At 39.4% G+C, this 17,158-nt stretch overlaps 1 protein-coding gene across 1 annotated transcript in view; it reads left to right on the top strand.

The window, feature by feature from the left end:
• The window catches only part of CHD7 (chromodomain helicase DNA binding protein 7), an 89,606-nt gene extending 77,091 nt beyond the window's left edge, over positions 1–12,515 (top strand). The window contains exons 24-37 of the mRNA XM_053978006.1: positions 427–530; positions 1,907–2,036; positions 2,315–2,387; positions 2,606–2,660; positions 3,381–3,609; positions 3,778–3,986; positions 4,127–4,804; positions 5,202–5,362; positions 7,014–7,241; positions 7,468–7,911; positions 8,476–8,697; positions 9,089–9,229; positions 9,709–9,813; positions 10,604–12,515. Coding sequence (XP_053833981.1) covers positions 427–530; positions 1,907–2,036; positions 2,315–2,387; positions 2,606–2,660; positions 3,381–3,609; positions 3,778–3,986; positions 4,127–4,804; positions 5,202–5,362; positions 7,014–7,241; positions 7,468–7,911; positions 8,476–8,697; positions 9,089–9,229; positions 9,709–9,813; positions 10,604–11,551 — 3,727 coding nt within the window. The 3' untranslated portion in view covers positions 11,552–12,515. The remainder of the gene's footprint in view (positions 1–426; positions 531–1,906; positions 2,037–2,314; positions 2,388–2,605; positions 2,661–3,380; positions 3,610–3,777; positions 3,987–4,126; positions 4,805–5,201; positions 5,363–7,013; positions 7,242–7,467; positions 7,912–8,475; positions 8,698–9,088; positions 9,230–9,708; positions 9,814–10,603) is intronic.
• Positions 12,516–17,158: the final 4,643 nt, after the last annotated feature.

The following is a 17,158-nucleotide window of genomic DNA, read 5'->3' on the forward strand; positions in this document are numbered from 1 at the left end:
TGGGGGACAAAGCGCTGTGGGAAATGACAGAAGTGGATTTGCAGCTCTGCTAATATTGAGGGATTATTCTATCTCAATTTAAAAAATTAAAGAAATACTAAGACCTTAAATGAATCATATTTAGATAACCATTTGCCTTTCAAAATAGCCTAATGTTGGCCGGGGTGGAGGGGGGGGGGGGCAATGTTTGTGTTGTTTTTTTGGTTGATTAATTATTTTTTGTTGTTTGTTTATTTAGCCATCCTAATTATTTTTAAGGGTATTTCAATTTCGATATTGAGTCTTGCGGTGGTTTTCCAGCTCAAAATTTATATTTACAGAAGAGCGTAAACCACTGGGGTTTTTTTTGGGATTTGTTTTTTTGGTTTCTTTTTTTTTAATCTTTGAGTAATACCTTTGAGAATTTGTATAATGCTGTTTTCACAGTGAAGTAGATGTATGGATACCTGAGCCATTCCATGCTGAAGTTCCTGCAGACTGGTGGGATAAGGAGGCAGATAAATCCCTTTTAATTGGAGTATTTAAACACGGTAAGTGGCGTCTCACTCTCAACAAAACTCAGTTGTAAAGCTTTCAGTGTGTAGGACTGTTCAGTCATAATATTAACAAGTATTGTTCCAAAGAACTGTTGGCTTGTATCTCCCTTTTTTCTTGCCTGCATTAAAAACCTAATATGAGCTGTAAATATCAGATGCTGTTTTTAAATGTTTGCAGAACATTTGAGAAGAAAACATTACTTTCTTGGCTGTAAATAAAACAAAGCCATATTTGTTTAAATAATAGCCAAATAGTAAGATAGATCTCCATAAACTTTGCTTCCAGCACTGCTTCACTTGCTAACTCTGCCAACCAGTGTCAAAGTGGACGGTGGGCTTAACCTCTGCTATTAATCTGTACAAGTGCCTCCTGGGCTTTGTTCCAAGCAATATTTCACAAATGTCAGTGTTGAGAACTCCCGGCTCCCTTGAGTGGGATGCAGCCTTGTTAACTTTGAAAGGCTGGGGATGCAGAGCTGGCATGATATATACAGTGAGCGATTCCTGATTATAATCCCAATTCTCTGGAGGTCGCAGAGGTATTCTCAGCAGCCCAGCCTGACTAAAGGGGAGAATGATGGCTTATAAAACCTTTCATGATTACAGTTTGGCTTGAGGCTCTACAGCAGTTAGGAGCAGTGTGTTGTAGTACAAATCCTAATTGAATTGTGCTGTTCTGCCTATGTACAGCAGCTCTGTGTTGTGGGCTCAGCTGAGGCAAGTCTAGTCTAAAAATCATTTTCCTGCAGTGCACTGTTGGGATCTGCCATTTTCCATCTAGTCAACTTGGGCAGTAAAAAAGCAAACAGCAGTTTGAAAACCATAGAGGGAACAGTGTCATCTTACTGACATGCATCATCCTAAACCTAATAAGACAGGTTCGTTGGCCTTACGTATAACCCATGTATGCAGCATTTTTGCAGCCTACATTGAGGGTTCCAGCAGAGCTGGAGCTATTGAAAATACCGTGTGTGTGTGTTTGTGTCTGTGCGCTCCTGTTTGCGTCTGCGTGTTTCCACTGGCGAGTATTGAATGTCAAGAACCACTGTGAAAGTCATAAAGGAAACTTAAAGAAGTTTTTCACTTGTGAAAGATTTTTACTTTACTTTATAGCAACATGACATTTGATGCTTTCTTCATTATTTTATGTGTGTTAATGTTATTGATGGGAAAATGTTTCTGTGCTGTTGGAATTTACCAACATGAACGATTTTTTTATATTAATTGTTTCCAGCATGGCAATAGCTCCTTTGTTTTATTTAATAATAAATTAATGAATCCAGAAATTTGTACTTCTACTGCCTAGATCTGTTCTATTCACAGCTGGTCATAGCTTTTAAAAAAGCATTTGTCTCCCACTCTGCACACAGGTTATGAGAAGTACAATTCTATGAGAGCTGATGCAGCACTGTGCTTTCTGGAACGGGTTGGCATGCCTGATGCAAAGGCCATAGCTGCTGAACAGAGAGGGACAGACATGTTAGCAGATGGCGGTGATGGGTAAGGAGGACATGAAAAAATTAATAAACTTTATCAGCATTGTATATGTTGGCATGGGTTCATATGTCATATTATACTTACATGTTGCCTGAGGATATGAAGTGATCATATGATGTACAAAGTACATAGATTTGTTTACACAGTTGAGCATGAAATACAAATCTGTAACTTGGTACACCATACTGATGGCTTTTGTAGCTTTTTTGCTTTTGTCCAGAAAATCAGCCCACTCTCAAAACCAGTATTTTTCTTGAAAATATTTTTAAAATATTTCATAGGGGTGAATTTGACAGAGAGGATGAAGATCCAGAATATAAGCCAACCAGAACTCCCTTCAAGGATGAAATTGATGTAAGAGCTCCCAATTTTCTGTAATTACAAATATGTACAATAATAGCTGATTCTCCATATTTATTTTAATGCGTGTTTTTTAAGTTTGAGAGCTACTGGATAAACACTCCTTACAAAGATTGTTTGCTGCTATGTTGGAGAGATAACATATTTTTCTTCTCAAATTATGACATATGGTCAAAACTGAAAACTAAAATAACTTCTGTCTTCTCCCCAAGGAATTTGCAAACTCACCTCCAGAAGACAAAGAGGAGTCCATAGAATTACACCCAAGTAAGTCTAGAGCAAACAAAAATTAAAAAGGCAAAAAGGGATCGTTTAGTGAAAGGTGAACTGTTTATATTACCACATGAGGGGATAGGAGATGTTTTGGGACAATACCACAGAAAGCTTTTTGCTGCCAAATCTCTTCATGCTTCACATTTTTCAAAACAATTACATACTGTCTTTGAATAATCCACATTATGGTTCTCTGGATTTCTAATTACATAGTAGAAACCGTGATGATAAAGACCGGATGTTTCATAATGCAGCCGTTGATGGTTTTCCCGATATAATCTTGGAAGTTACAAATACGTTGTTTCCTCAGTATGGAGGAAAATTGCCAAGTTTAAGTGAGAATAATAAAGTGGGAAATGATAAGCATAGGTGTTTCCTCAGAGGCAGAATGATCTTCTTAGTAATGTATTTAAAGATGCATTGCATTAATTTAAATACTTACGGTGTTCATAATATGTTCACATTCATAACATCGAATCATTGTGCTTGATGGTTATCTCTAAATGCTTCACAAGCATTTCTGAGTTCTTAGGAGTTGGATGGTTTGATTCTATGTTTTATCTCTTACCCATAGTTATCCTGTTTCTAATTCATTATGCACCAGTATTAGGGGCACATGTTCATATCTGATAAAACAGGAGCCCAGTTATAGCCATAGAAATGTTGAAATGTTTGGTGTTGGTTTTGTAGTGCAAATACTTCTGTGTTCTCTAGGCAAGCACAGTGAAAGCAATGCTGAGTTAGGGCAACTCTACTGGCCCAACACTTCAACCCTGACTACCCGTCTGCGTCGCCTCATTACTGCCTATCAGCGCAGCTATAAAAGGCAACAAATGAGGCAAGAGGCACTAATGAAGACTGACCGCAGGAGACGTCGGCCTCGAGAAGAAGTGAGGGCACTGGAGGCAGAAAGGGAAGCTATAATAACTGAGAAACGACAAAAGTGAGTTTCCCAGTGATAATCTTTCTTTAAATCTTATTTGAGCTTGTGTGTCACCCATACAGCTCTTTTGTTTTGAAAGAATAAACTAAGGGGGTTTTGGGGCTTCTAAACATGTTTGGAATCTTTTCTATCCAGTGGCCTCACTTCTCTTGCTTCTTCCTTGACTAGATGGACAAGAAGAGAAGAAGCTGATTTTTATCGTGTGGTGTCTACTTTTGGAGTTATTTTTGACCCTGTAAAACATCAGTTTGAGTGGAATCAATTCAGAGCATTTGCCAGGCTTGACAAAAAGTCAGATGAAAGCTTGGAGAAGTATTTTAATGGCTTTGTGAATATGTGCAGACGAGTGTGCCGAATGCCAGTCAAACCAGATGATGGTAAGTTTTAACTGACTCTGGAAATCAACATTAATATTGTGAGACCGTGGGACTGTTGAAACTTCATGCCCAGGTGTAAAGATTTTGAAAAGGGTGTGCATTCAATCCATGTTAAACAGTACAACTTGGTGTCCTTGCAGAACCTCCTGATCTTTCCATGCTGATTGAGCCGATCACAGAGGAGCGCGCTTCTAGAACTTTATATCGCATCGAGCTGCTGCGCAAGATCCGGGAACAGGTTCTCCATCACCCACAGCTGGGGGAGAGACTAAAGCTTTGCCAGCCAAGTCTGGACCTGCCAGAGTGGTGGGAATGTGGTAAACATGATAAAGACTTACTGATTGGTGCTGCTAAACATGGAGTCAGTAGGACAGATTATCACATTCTGAATGATCCTGAACTCTCTTTTCTTGAGGCTCACAAAACCTTTGCTCAAAACAGAGGGACAGGTAATGCAAATATTGTCTCTTCTGTAAACCCTCTGGGCGCTGGTTGCAGTCAAACACCCCCAATTGTCCCATCCACACCAGTACAAGAAGAAAAGACTACAGAACAAACAGAGGCTAAAGTTGAAGGGTCTGAAAATCCAGCAGCCAAAGAAAAGTCTGAAATCAAAGAGGAGACAGATACTACAGATAAGGACACTAAGCCAGACTGTGATGCTGAGGCTGGGCCTGGCTCTGTTAAATGTGAATTGAAAGACATAGAGATGAATACAGATGTAGATCCGAAATCTATTTCTGAGAAAGGTTCAGAAGAAGATGAAGAGGAGAAACTGGAAGATGATGATAAATCAGAAGAATCCTCCCAGCCTGAAGGTAATACATTGGTCAGATCAGTTCTGTGGGCTTAGCATAAGCCCCACAGCTCTTGTAACTCATGCCAGCTGGTAAGTGGCACATGGGGTGCCATTGTGGAGTATGGGATGAGCTACACGTAGCAGTTCCTCTGCCCTTCCACATATCAGGTGGCTAAATAAGCTTTCATAAGAACCATCCAGCATCAAGGGGATATTCCCCCACAAGGGATGATTCCTGGGAAAGCTCGCTGAGTCAATAAGCATGGTCTCTGTGCCAAATGTGGAAGGCTGGGGCTCTGCTGTAGTAATTACTGAACAAAAGCCCGAGTTAGAGATGTTGTGTCAAGCCTGGTTGCCTTAGCCTATCTAGCTGGGTAGACACTGGATGTTAATGCCTGGTCATGATTGTTATTCAGCAGGAGCAGTTTCTCAGGGTAAGAATTTTGATGAAGAAAGCAATGCCTCTATGAGTACCGCAAGGGATGAAACACGTGATGGATTCTACATGGAAGACGGGGATCCTTCTGTGGTTCAGCTGCTTCATGAGAGAACATTTGCCTTCTCATTCTGGCCTAAGGTTGGTTAGGGGTAGAAAGACATGTGTCTCTTTTAATTTAAGTAAAATATGGGAAATATGCTTGAAAAGTAACAGTGAGCTTTGTGTGGTACTGTGCTTCTGGCAGGTGAAGGCGAGAGACTTTTTTTGTGAATGATTTGTCGGATGGCGCTTTTTTCTTTGGAAATGAAAGAAATTGTTCTTTTTTTTTTGTTTGTTTTTGTAAAATAGTGTCATTTAGTAAAACAATGGACTGCTGGCAGACATGAACTCTTCATAGGATCCATAACTTTTTGTCAGCAGAGTCCCACCTCTTGCACCACTGTACAGTTTTGAATTAGGAATTTTTCCTGTAGAGCAATCTGCAGAATTGAGAGCAGAGACTTTGAAAGATCACCTTTTTATTTTGGGGTGAGAAGATTGTAGGGAAGAGTTTTGGTGACCTACATGATCTAAGCCATTATGTAATATTGAGAGATGTAATTGTACTAAGGTATCCTGCAAACATAAGCAGCAGTTTTAGATAAAATAAAGGTGTATCTTATTTTGGTAACAGTGCAGAACATTATCTAATATAAAATGTTTTTAAAAATACAAAACTGTAACCTTGTAATAAATCCATACTTAATTTAGTACTCTGCTTTGCAGTAAAGGGAGAGAGAAAAATAAAGTAGTAATGGTCTTAAGCTTACTAATCACCATAACAGAGCCATCTGGTTGGGGCAGGGAGGGGGAAGGGGGTAGCAGGGCAAGAGGACCTTGCTCTTAATAGGCTTATTTCTGGGGAAAGCAAGCAGTGTGTTGCAGCTGCTGAGGTTTACTAGTGGCTTTTGCACTGTTTTGCTTTTCGGGAAGCTAACTGATGCTCATATTCCCTAACCAGCAGTATTTCTTAGAGTCCCAAAGTTTCTACTACTTCAGACAGGCTAGTCTAGAATGTGCTTGAATACTGAAATGGAAAAAAATCAAATAATTCTCATCTTCTCTGCTTTCAGCAAGTATTTTGGAAAGATGGGCTAAAATCTTATTCCAGTCATAGTACGAAAGTAGAACAGAAAATCCCTCATCTGTATAGGTTCAGCATAAGTAGACTAATAAACATAATTAGAGATTTTTAGTGTACACGCTTCAGTGAAATTTGAAGTGATAATGGGCGTGGAATGAAAATTGACATTCATTAGATGTCCCTAGGTTGGTGCCCATTTCATAATGTTGAACTTTATTAATAGTGACGCTAATGGGGATCCACTTCCTAGGACAGAATTGCAGATCCAGCCTCTTGGATCTTGAGAACTGCAGCTTTAAGATACTGATTGCAGATGTGTTAATTTTCCCTTCCTAACTGTTGATGTTGCTAACTACTGAAGTTTTGTAAAACAACAGTGAGTTTCTATTAAATTTTTCAATTAGTGCATTGTCATACAGAAAACTTGGTCTGTCTTTTCTCCTTCCCCTCACAATATAAATGCAGCTTTTAAAACCTATTAGAGTTTTATTCTACAAAATTGTGCTAGCTTCTTGCAAGGTGATCAGTTTATTCCTAATATGCAAGAGTAGTTGTTTCTGAATGTCTTCCTTAAGCTCTGGAAACTGGACTGTGTCATAAGACTCATTTGAGTTTAAAAGGTGACGTTTACACTGAGGGTTCATTACATACTTTTCCTTTATGCAGGACCGAGTAATGATCAACCGATTAGACAACATCTGTGAAGCAGTGCTGAAAGGGAAGTGGCCAGTAAATAGGCGCCAGATGTTTGATTTCCAGGGGCTCATACCTGGGTACACTCCAACAGCTGTGGACAGCCCTCTACAGAAAAGGAGCTTTGCAGAGCTCTCCATGGTTGGTCAAGCCAGCATCAGTGGCAGCGAAGATCTCACTGCTTCTCCTCAGTTATCAAAGGCAAGGCTACAGCATTCTCTTTTTTACGTAGAACATTTTAACCTGCATGAGCTTCTCTTGTGAATTAGAAAATAAACCAGCATGAATAAAGTAGGAAAAATATCAAAGTGTTTCTTTGAATAAAATTGAGGCTTTGTTTTCAGAGTTATATGTTTGGAGTTTTATTTTAAACTCAGCATAGCAAACAGAGCTTTGCTAATGTTTGGAAATGCTCATTTTTTATTAGGAAGATGCACTCAATTTATCAGTTCCACGTCAGAGGAGGAGAAGACGAAGAAAGATTGAAATTGAGGCTGAGAGAGCTGCCAAGAGGAGAAATCTTATGGAAATGGTTGCCCAGTTACGTGAGTCTCAGGTGGTCTCAGAAAATGGACAAGAAAAGGTTGTAGATTTATCAAAGGCCTCACGAGAGGCAACAAGTTCTACCTCAAATTTTTCATCTGTTACTTCAAAGTTTATCTTGCCTAATGTCTCCACACCTGTGTCTGATGCCTTTAAAACTCAAATGGAGCTGCTGCAAGCAGGTCTTTCACGCACACCCACAAGGCATCTACTAAATGGCTCTTTAATAGATGGAGAACCACCCATGAAGAGGAGGAGAGGAAGGAGGAAAAATGTAGAAGGGCTTGATCTGTTATTTATGAGCAACAAACGGACATCGTTGACTGTAGTAAGACCACAACCTTTTTCCTTTTGTCTCATATTTGCTCTTCTGTCTGTGGTACTTCCTGAATGTGTTTGAAGTCTTATTATATTCTGCCTAATAGAAACATACAGTTTTTGCCCAACCAAGTTTTTCTGTGTTTAGAGCTGTTAATTCTTTTCGAACCAAACAAAATGTGCACATCAAGATTTTACTCTGAGTTTTAGGTAGCCTTTACTTTCAAAATTACTTTTTTTTTTTTTACAAAATTTATTTCTAACAATATACATTTTGAGGCTTAAGTATGTCTTTCTTCATGTGTTGAAAAGGGAGGGTCTTGAAGAATCTTGGAGGTCATGTACTGGAAATGCAAAAAAAACCTGCTTTGCCTTTGTGCTCTTTATTGTTCAAGGATGTGAAATTTTCAAAATTCCCTGATTCAATGATACTACTTTATGTAGTATTGAGTATTTAATCCCATTAGCTCTTGTGTGTGCAAAATCTTGAACGTTTCACTTCTGCCAGTCCCTGAAATAATTTCTCCAGGTGTTCCTGTGAAGGGAAGACTAATACAGATGTGATTATTTTCAGGAGGATGCAGAAGTGACCAAAGCTTTTGAAGAAGATATGGAAGCCCTACCAGCAAGGAACATTCCGTCTCCTGGTCAATTAGACCCAGACACTCGCATCCCTGTAATCAATCTAGAGGATGGGACCAGGCTGGTGGGAGAGGATGCCCCGAAAAACAAGGATCTAGTTGAATGGCTTAAGTTGCATCCTACTTACACTGTAGATATGCCAAGTTATGTACCAGTAAGTGTTGATTCTAAAAGTGTTGTTCTATTGTATTAATACAAAAGTTAGTTTTACAGACGTCAGACTGAATTCCCTCACATAGTCATAGTCATTTGATTTTGTACCTTGCTTTTCAACAGAAGTTTACTCTTTATCCACCATTCCTATTTTATCCACACCCAAGTGGCACTGGGGTGTTTGATTTGCTTTTCCTTTCTTAACACTTGTAAGTAACAACGTGTTAGAACCATGTTTATCAAGTTCATCAGATACAAAAAAAATTTCATTGCATGTAATCTGAGAGTAAAGTAATGGATCCCTTCTTAAAATTGTTGTGAGAAGGGGTACTGTGCTTGGTGATTTTTGTCAAGAAGTGAAATCAAAAGCAATAAATTTCTCTTCTTTCTAGAAGAGTGCAGATGTGCTGTTTTCCCCATTTCAGAAGCCGAAACAAAAACGACACAGATGTCGAAACCCTAATAAACTGGATATAAACACCTTGACAGGAGAAGAAAGGGTACCTGTTGTAAATAAACGAAATGGAAAGAAGGTAAAAATTAAGTTACTTCAGTCAAGGTCTTTAATAATGTCTTTGCATGTGGAAAGCATGTTTTCTACTCCAAGCTTTCTCTTTAAAAGTTTAATAATTTAGCACCAGCAGTTTTTCTTACTGGACTGTGCCCCTTTGGTTCCTTTAATTCCTTCTTTGCTCTTCTCATATGTTCATATTAATCACCTGAGTGAATAACCCTCACTTTTTGAACCTATGTAGCACATTTTGTTCTTAGATTAAAAATTTATTACCAGACCTGCCTAGGCTGCAGCACTTTACTGTTTTTTTTAAACATTATTTTGTTAATTGAGTTATCACTAGCTGGTTTCTGTGTAGTTTTCCACAGTAAACTGAAAGTCTTTGCTGCCATCCTTTACAGATGAAATAGAAAGAAAGATAGAAAATGTCTATATAATTGGTTGTTTGGTTTTGTTGGTGGGTTTTTGTTAAAGTCATAACCTTGTCTTTTGCATTAGATGGGTGGAGCTATGGCCCCTCCAATGAAGGACTTGCCAAGATGGCTGGAAGAAAATCCTGAGTTTGCTGTTGCTCCAGATTGGACTGACATTGTTAAACAGTCTGTAAGTGAAACTCTCTTTCCACGCGTCACTGCAGGTTATTGCATAGAAAAGTTGAAGGCTGTGTAAATTGATTATTAAGTCTTTATCTCATAGCTGGGTTTGAGAAAATCGTGGTGTCTGTGTAGGAGCTACCCAGCTCAGGGGGGAGTGGTGATAGAGGGCTGCTGCAGAATGGGATTGAAATACACTCGAAAAATCAGCTACAGTTAAGGCAGCCTTAGCATTTGTTTTGCTTTTTTTTTTTTTTCTTGTAAGTAACAATCCTTAAAAAGCACAGGTATTTGTACATTAGGAACTACTAAGAAAATATTTGTCATATTCATAACAGAAATACACTTTATTGTCTCAGTAACAGGCAGCATCAAAGGAATAGGTTTTCTGCCTTTTATTTTACACTTGTTTGAAAATAATGGGTAAAATTCTGCAAGAACTCAATTTAATAGAATATTACTATTCTGAAATACAGTGCAAATTATGATGATAGAAACTTGTAACTGCAACATATCAGGGTGGGTTTTTTAATGAAGTTAGAGAGTTTTCAGCATGTATTATTTGACTGTTGTGTTTAAATATAAAAAAAAACTGTGATCTTGATTTCTTCAGCTTTCTTTACTTGTTCTACTGCCATTCGCTATGGTCCTAAGCTAGTCACCATTTGTCAGGTGAAAAAACAAACCACTTATGGAGTATGCTGAAATCCTTTCTGTTTCTTCTATCCTCATCAGTTAACTGCAGAAAGCTAAAAAAGTCAATTGAGGATAAAGCTTGTTTTTTCACCTTCCCTTTTTAGGGTTTTGTTCCAGAGTCCATGTTTGACCGTCTTCTCACTGGACCTGTTGTGAGGGAGGAAGGAGCAAGCAGAAGAGGAAGAAGGCCAAAAAGTGAAATTGCCAAAGCAGCTGCAGCAGCTGCTGCTGTAGCATCAACTTCGGGAATCAACCCACTACTAATGAACAGTCTGTTTGCTGGAATGGACCTCACAAGCCTCCAGAACCTACAAAACCTGCAGTCTCTCCAGCTCGCAGGCCTCATGGGCTTTCCACCAGGGCTAGCAACAGCTGCTGCTGCTGGGGGGGACGCTAAAAATCCGGCTGCCATGTTGCCTCTGATGTTGCCAGGGATGGCAGGACTGCCCAATATGTTTGGACTAAGCGGATTGTTGAATAACCCGATCACGGCTACTACTGGAAATGCCACTACTGCTTCTGGGCAAGGAGAGACTGAGGATGGCGCTTCAAAAGCTGAAGAGAAGAAAAATGAGAATGAAGAGGAGAACAAAGACTCTGAGAAAAGCACAGACACTGTTTCTGCTACTGACTCTGCAAATGGATCTGTCAGTGCTGCTACTGCGGCGACTACCGCCACCACTACCACCACCACCAACACTGGATTGCCCACAAACCCTCTGGCCTTCAATCCTTTCCTGCTGTCTACCATGGCTCCTGGCCTCTTCTATCCATCTATGTTTCTACCTCCAGGACTGGGAGGATTGACTCTGCCCGGTTTCCCAGCACTAGCAGGACTTCAGAATGCAGTGGGCTCCAATGAAGAGAAGGCTACTGACAAAACTGAAGGAGCTGCCTTTAAAGATGAAGAAAATCTCGAAGGCAGTGATGCAGAGGAGAGCCTTGATAAAACTGCAGATTCCTCCGTTTTAGAAGATGAAATAGCACAGGGTGAAGAATTAGACTCACTTGATGGGGGGGAAGAAATAGAAAACAATGAAAATGATGAATAACCAGTACCAGTTACAGTTAAAGTGTTTTAAACTTTTGACAAGTGGTAGTCCTACTGTTTACACTCACAGTTAATGTCCATACTTAGTTTTTATAAGCTGTTCTGTAACATAGTGTAGCAAAAAAAAAAAAAAGTTCAAGTCATGTTATACAGATGTGTCAAAAGGTATCTTGGTCATTAAGTATTGTGCAGTGCATTATTTATTATCCCTAGGAGAGATGAAATTTGAGAGGTGATCATGTCTTTTTAAGGAAATTGACATAATGCTCTGCTTTTTTTTTCTTTTGGTACCATTGGTATTATGAATTAAGCAGCAATTTGTAATCAAGTGGCACTAATAGAAGGAAGTGCTGCTTAAAGGAAGGATGAAGTTATATATTTAATTTTTTTTCTTTTTTCTTTTTTTTTCCTTTTTTTAAAATTTTTTTTGCTGTGAAGGTCAAGATGAAATTTACCATACATATCGTACTCGCGCTTCATTTTGACTGTATGGGAGTTCACCCGCTCACATGCGCGCACACACCCACACACACACTCTCTCTCTGACAATCTTCATGATAGTGTGAATGTCTCTGTCTTGAGACGCAGCAATAATAAGGCAGCTGTTGAATGTGAAGAGTACCTTTTGGAAATTAACCCGCGGAGAAGGTTCTTACAGGATAAAGCTACAGTTTAATCGTCTCGTGATCTTGTAATGCACTGGTATAAACAAAAAGAAAAAAATCAGGTACCTTTTTTAAATTAAAGGACTTTGTTACTTTAGCCACAAAGCTAAACAGCATTACCTCAACTCTAAACTAGCCTTGAAGTTTACAGACATGACTTTGTAAATGTATTGTTTTTCTTTGTTGTGATGTCTTTTTATTTTTTTTTTCTTTGGAAACTGCTATCATGTAAGATAAGATGTAAATTGCTGCCAACTGTAGTAATGATGCTTTTAATAAAAGTGACCCATGATATGCAGAGATGTAATTATAGAATGTAGTGTTTAGGGACAACCAAACTGGTGTTCACTTTCTGTATTTGTATTTGTGGCTTTTTTATAGCATTTTCCTGCTATATTCTTTATAGATTAGTGGCTGTAAATGCTGAACTGATCGTCTTCAGGGGACTAGGCAGGAAGAGAAACCTTGAATTGCCTTCATATTTTCTACTCTAACTCTACAGAAATGCACGCTAAAATCCCTACTTACTCCTTCAAAGGGGCATGAGAGACTGAGAATACTTTAAATGTGTTCAGCATGTGATAATGTGGTACACTAAAGAACAAAAGGGCAAAAGAAAAATGAGGCTTTAATAGGCACAATATCTAGGTCATTTATCCTTGGTTAATGGGTAGAAAAACACAATGCTGTAGTGACAGCAAGGGATACAAAGGCTCTGTGGTATCCTGTAGACCAGAGCTTGTGATGCCAGAAACCACTGTGTCAAACAAGCTACATGAAACTAAAACTGACCCACTTTTTATAAAAACCAGTGTCTCTTCTGGAGAGCTACCGATTTGTACCCTTTTGTGACCTTTTGATATTTGAGATAATGTACCATTTGAGAACTTCTGTTTTCATGGTGTTGTCACCTTGACACACACATACACAACAAGCTCCAGAGTGAGGATAAAAGGTTAGATTTTCAGTGGAGTACATGAAAAATTAGCTATTTCAGTAGCCAGCTGTGGGTGGACCCCTGTCTTTAGGACTAATATTAACTGTGCTTTTGGAATGCTGGAGAGCTGCAAACCTCACTCTCATGTACACTGTGAATTTGCACGAGAGCTCAAACGGGCAAGTATTGTAAGGCCGAAATTTGGTCCCGAGGGGGATGTATAAAAAGGGTGAACTTGGCTTGAAAAGAATATTTCATGGACGATGAAAGTAGATGAGAAATGAAGGCTTAGGAAGTGATTTTTGTGTGAATGAATCACAGGCACACACTGTTGAAATGAATAGATGTCAGGATGTCTTGTATTGCCACTTAAATAGATCATAGGGAGTTAATGAAGGTCAGGAAGGATTCCCCCCACATGGACATCACTGAATGGTTGATGAGGTGTGTTATTCCTGCCTCTTTCTAAAACATCACATGTAGACCACAGCAAAAAGTGAGAGGCTGAAAGCAAAGGCACATTGACTTGGGCAGGTGTGTTACATACTCTGTTGAATTCATTTGAGCTGTTTTTTAAGTTGTTATTAAATGCCTTGTCTTATTTTCTTTTACCTATAAAATTCTCACTGTAAGAGTTTGTAGGTGCTTCCAATTGTGTGTATTCCACACATGGTACCACATAGTGGGGTTTTTTTCAGCTCAATTTTATAATTTCCAGAAGAGATTTACAGAGACTAATGATATCCCTTGGGAGAACCCTTTTTAATTGGCAAGACTAGAAATTATATTGTTAAATGCCATACTTAGTCTCTTTCTTCTCTATCAAAGTGGGGAAGTTGTGGTAACTTCTATTTTTGCCTATAGGTTTTTGACATGGAAACATCCAACTCATGATGTAGGGTGTCCAAGTGACAAATGAGTGAGTCTTACCCCTAGTATAAGCATCTTCCATGATGGCATTGTTCATCTGCCTTTCCTACCCAAAAAAAAAAACCCCAAAAAAACCAAAAAAACCCCAAAAACAAAAACCGGAGAACTGTTGCAACAAAACAAATGCCATGGGAATGGGAGAGCCTCCATGCTCTGTGTTTCCCACACAGCCTTGCTTTCTATAAGCCAAACAGACCCTTCACTTGTTGGAAAGGTGGTGACATTTGATTTTTGGAAGGGATATGGGCCACTGGTATGAAAAATGAAGTGGGGGGATTGCCATCTATTGTCCGAGAAATGTATTACATGAAAATATGAAGGTTTTCCTTTGATTTGACAGAGTTTTTACATGTTAATTATTGCAAAGATTCTTACGGAGTTTTAAAAGTGTGTCTAAATGAATAAAAGCTTACGTGAGTAAGATGCATAGATCAGAAACTATTCTGCACTTGATTCACATTTGGAGCACCCTTTCTGTCTCTCACAATGAGAAGCCTTTCGTTTGCAAGCAACCATTTTTTGCTGGACCTCCTAATGGCCATGGAAATGTTAATGGGGTTATCAAGGAATACAAATTACTTTCTGTGTTGCTTTCAAAAAGAAAGTACCTGTGTCAAAGTACAGCAGTAGTCTGCATGCTAACACAGCCTGTTCTCTGTGCATGGTGTGCAACCCTGCCAAGGAAAAGAACCGAACAGCAACAAATCTGCTCAGGCTACTACAGAGGCAATTTTTAATTAGGGAACTGTAAAGGAGAATCAGTTCAAGTGTGACTCTTGAAAACTGTTGCTGATGAAATAGTGGACAAATTCCTAAACTAGTCCCAGGTTTTTTCAGTCTTGTTTTGTATTGATGTCAAATATCAAAGTGTATTGCTTTTTGGAATTGCACACTTCTGTTGAGGACCTTTGCCATTGAGCACTTCCTCATTTGAGAAGGGCTTAAGATTGAGGGGAGGGAGGGGTATTCAATTGTATTTTCTGTATTAAGCTTCCCATTGACTTTTGTGAACAAAACTGCTTGGGACATTTAAGACTTCTGTTGCTACTGCACCTCACGTTTCTGCTACCTCTGAATCCTTAACATCAGGGCTGGGGTCAGGAAGCGTCTGGATATGCGAGGGCCCTCAGACCTGCTGTTTTCTGGGCACCTGAAAGGTGCTAGCCCGTGAACGTTTCTGTCTCCTCTGTGGGAAAGAGTGCTGGCTACAACTTTTGCTTCCGTGCTGTGCAAATAACCTGTTGTACCCCTTTGGCTTCAAGTGATGCCTTGGAGAGACTTGGAGATGGCTTCTTGCATAGACAGGTGATATTTTAGGCATCTAGTCTAATCAGTAGTTTGAGTCAGCTGTTCTGAGGAGAATGTGTGAAGGAAATTCAATTATATGATTGACAGTTGTTAGGATCAAGCTTCAATGGGACTTACGAAGACCTCTCATGGAATGCAGGGTAAATGTCCCAGCTCAGTCTGAATGCAGTTTTAGATAACAGATTTGATGCAAAAGAGCAAACACTTTCTAGTATAAGGAACTATAGTGGAAAATACGTATTTTCTAGAAAGGGATAAATCCATGCCACTGGATGTTTTTGTTTTTCCAGGTCCTATGGATTGCTATCAGCACCGGTAAAACCATCAAAATGTAATCATTTGAGCTATTTCTGTTGCACTAGCTTAGTGCAGGTAGTTTCCAATCTGTTACTTGTCTTCCCTTAGTCTTTGCTTAAGAAATTTAGATATTTGTTATAGCTGGAAGTCAGAGACTTCATTAAATCCTGGTAACTGTAGTTACATTAGAAACAAAAACCCCATCCCTCCATTTAGAAAGTTTGCTTGGAGTATGCTGATGCAAATACTGTTAAGTGGGATCTTGCTGCAGAAAGTCTTTTCTTCTTTTAGTTCCAGCTTTTTATATGTGTTCCTTATTAACCTAAGGGGCAATATGGAGACATTAACCATGGATTCATCAATCTTCTGGGCTGTTGCACCCATGAACTGAATGACAGGCAAACTGTAAGCCTTAAAGTGTCCAGTGATGGTGCACGACTCCGTGGGCAAAGAGCACTCAACTCTGATAGCACAGCTTTTACAGCTCTCCTCTTCTTGGATGATGCATTGGCCTTCCAGTTCTCGGGAAGTGCTGGGAACCTGTGGGCTTTGCAGGCAAAGGAGCTGGGAGCAGCAGTGCCATGGTCTCCTCCTCCCACAGGGTTTCTGCTATTGTTGGGCCTGGGGAAAGATTTGCATATCTGTGAGTGCAGAGCTGATGTTCCCTCCCTCCTCTCAGAGGCCCTGCAAGGAAACTCCGTGATCATTCCCTTTTTTTTTCTCATCTCCCCCCCCCCCCCCCCCCCCTTCTAAGGGCTAGTAGAAAATAAGAGACGGCCATTGTATTTCACTGCAGCAGCATTGTTCTGCACCAGACAAAGATAGCATATTTTTCTGAACCATAGTTTCTGCTCTTTCAGCCATGGCTGGCTACTGATGAGCAGCTGTGCAGACTCTGAATAGCCTAAGGCATTTCCTAAAACCATTAAAAAATATGAATTTTCCCAAAACATGTGCCAAACCCCTCCCAAAAATATGTGGCAGGAGGAGGACAGCAAAGTCTTTGCTCTTTGTCCAGAATATATTTTCCTAAAATGAAATTTTCAAGGCATGCCTGCTTTCAGAGAAAGCATAGACAATCTCTCAAACATATCAGTTGGTTCTGGGAGGACTTACTTGAGTCCTGTTTAGAAGAATATTTCATAAGAAAAAAATATATTTTTTAATAATAAGGATTTTTTTGTGAAGGAAAGATGTGAAACTGAAGGGTTTAAACTAAGCTATATAATTTTGCTTTATGAGCCAGACAGGTGCTGGTAATAAGTAGCTGAAGAAAATGTTAAAAATCAGTCCTGTTCCTCATCTGCCATGCATGTGACATTTCTGAAATATCATTTTGGGCTGTCACTGTAAGGACATGCTTTTTCTTCCCAGTCGTCTTCAAGTTCTTCTCAACCAGACTGGCCATCTTCTGCTGTCTCAGTCTGCAGCAGGCTTGCCATCTGCTATATGGCTAATCAATTCACAAAGG

The sequence above is a fragment of the Vidua macroura genome, chromosome 1 (assembly GCF_024509145.1).
Source record: "Vidua macroura isolate BioBank_ID:100142 chromosome 1, ASM2450914v1, whole genome shotgun sequence".
NCBI lineage: Eukaryota > Metazoa > Chordata > Aves > Passeriformes > Viduidae > Vidua > Vidua macroura.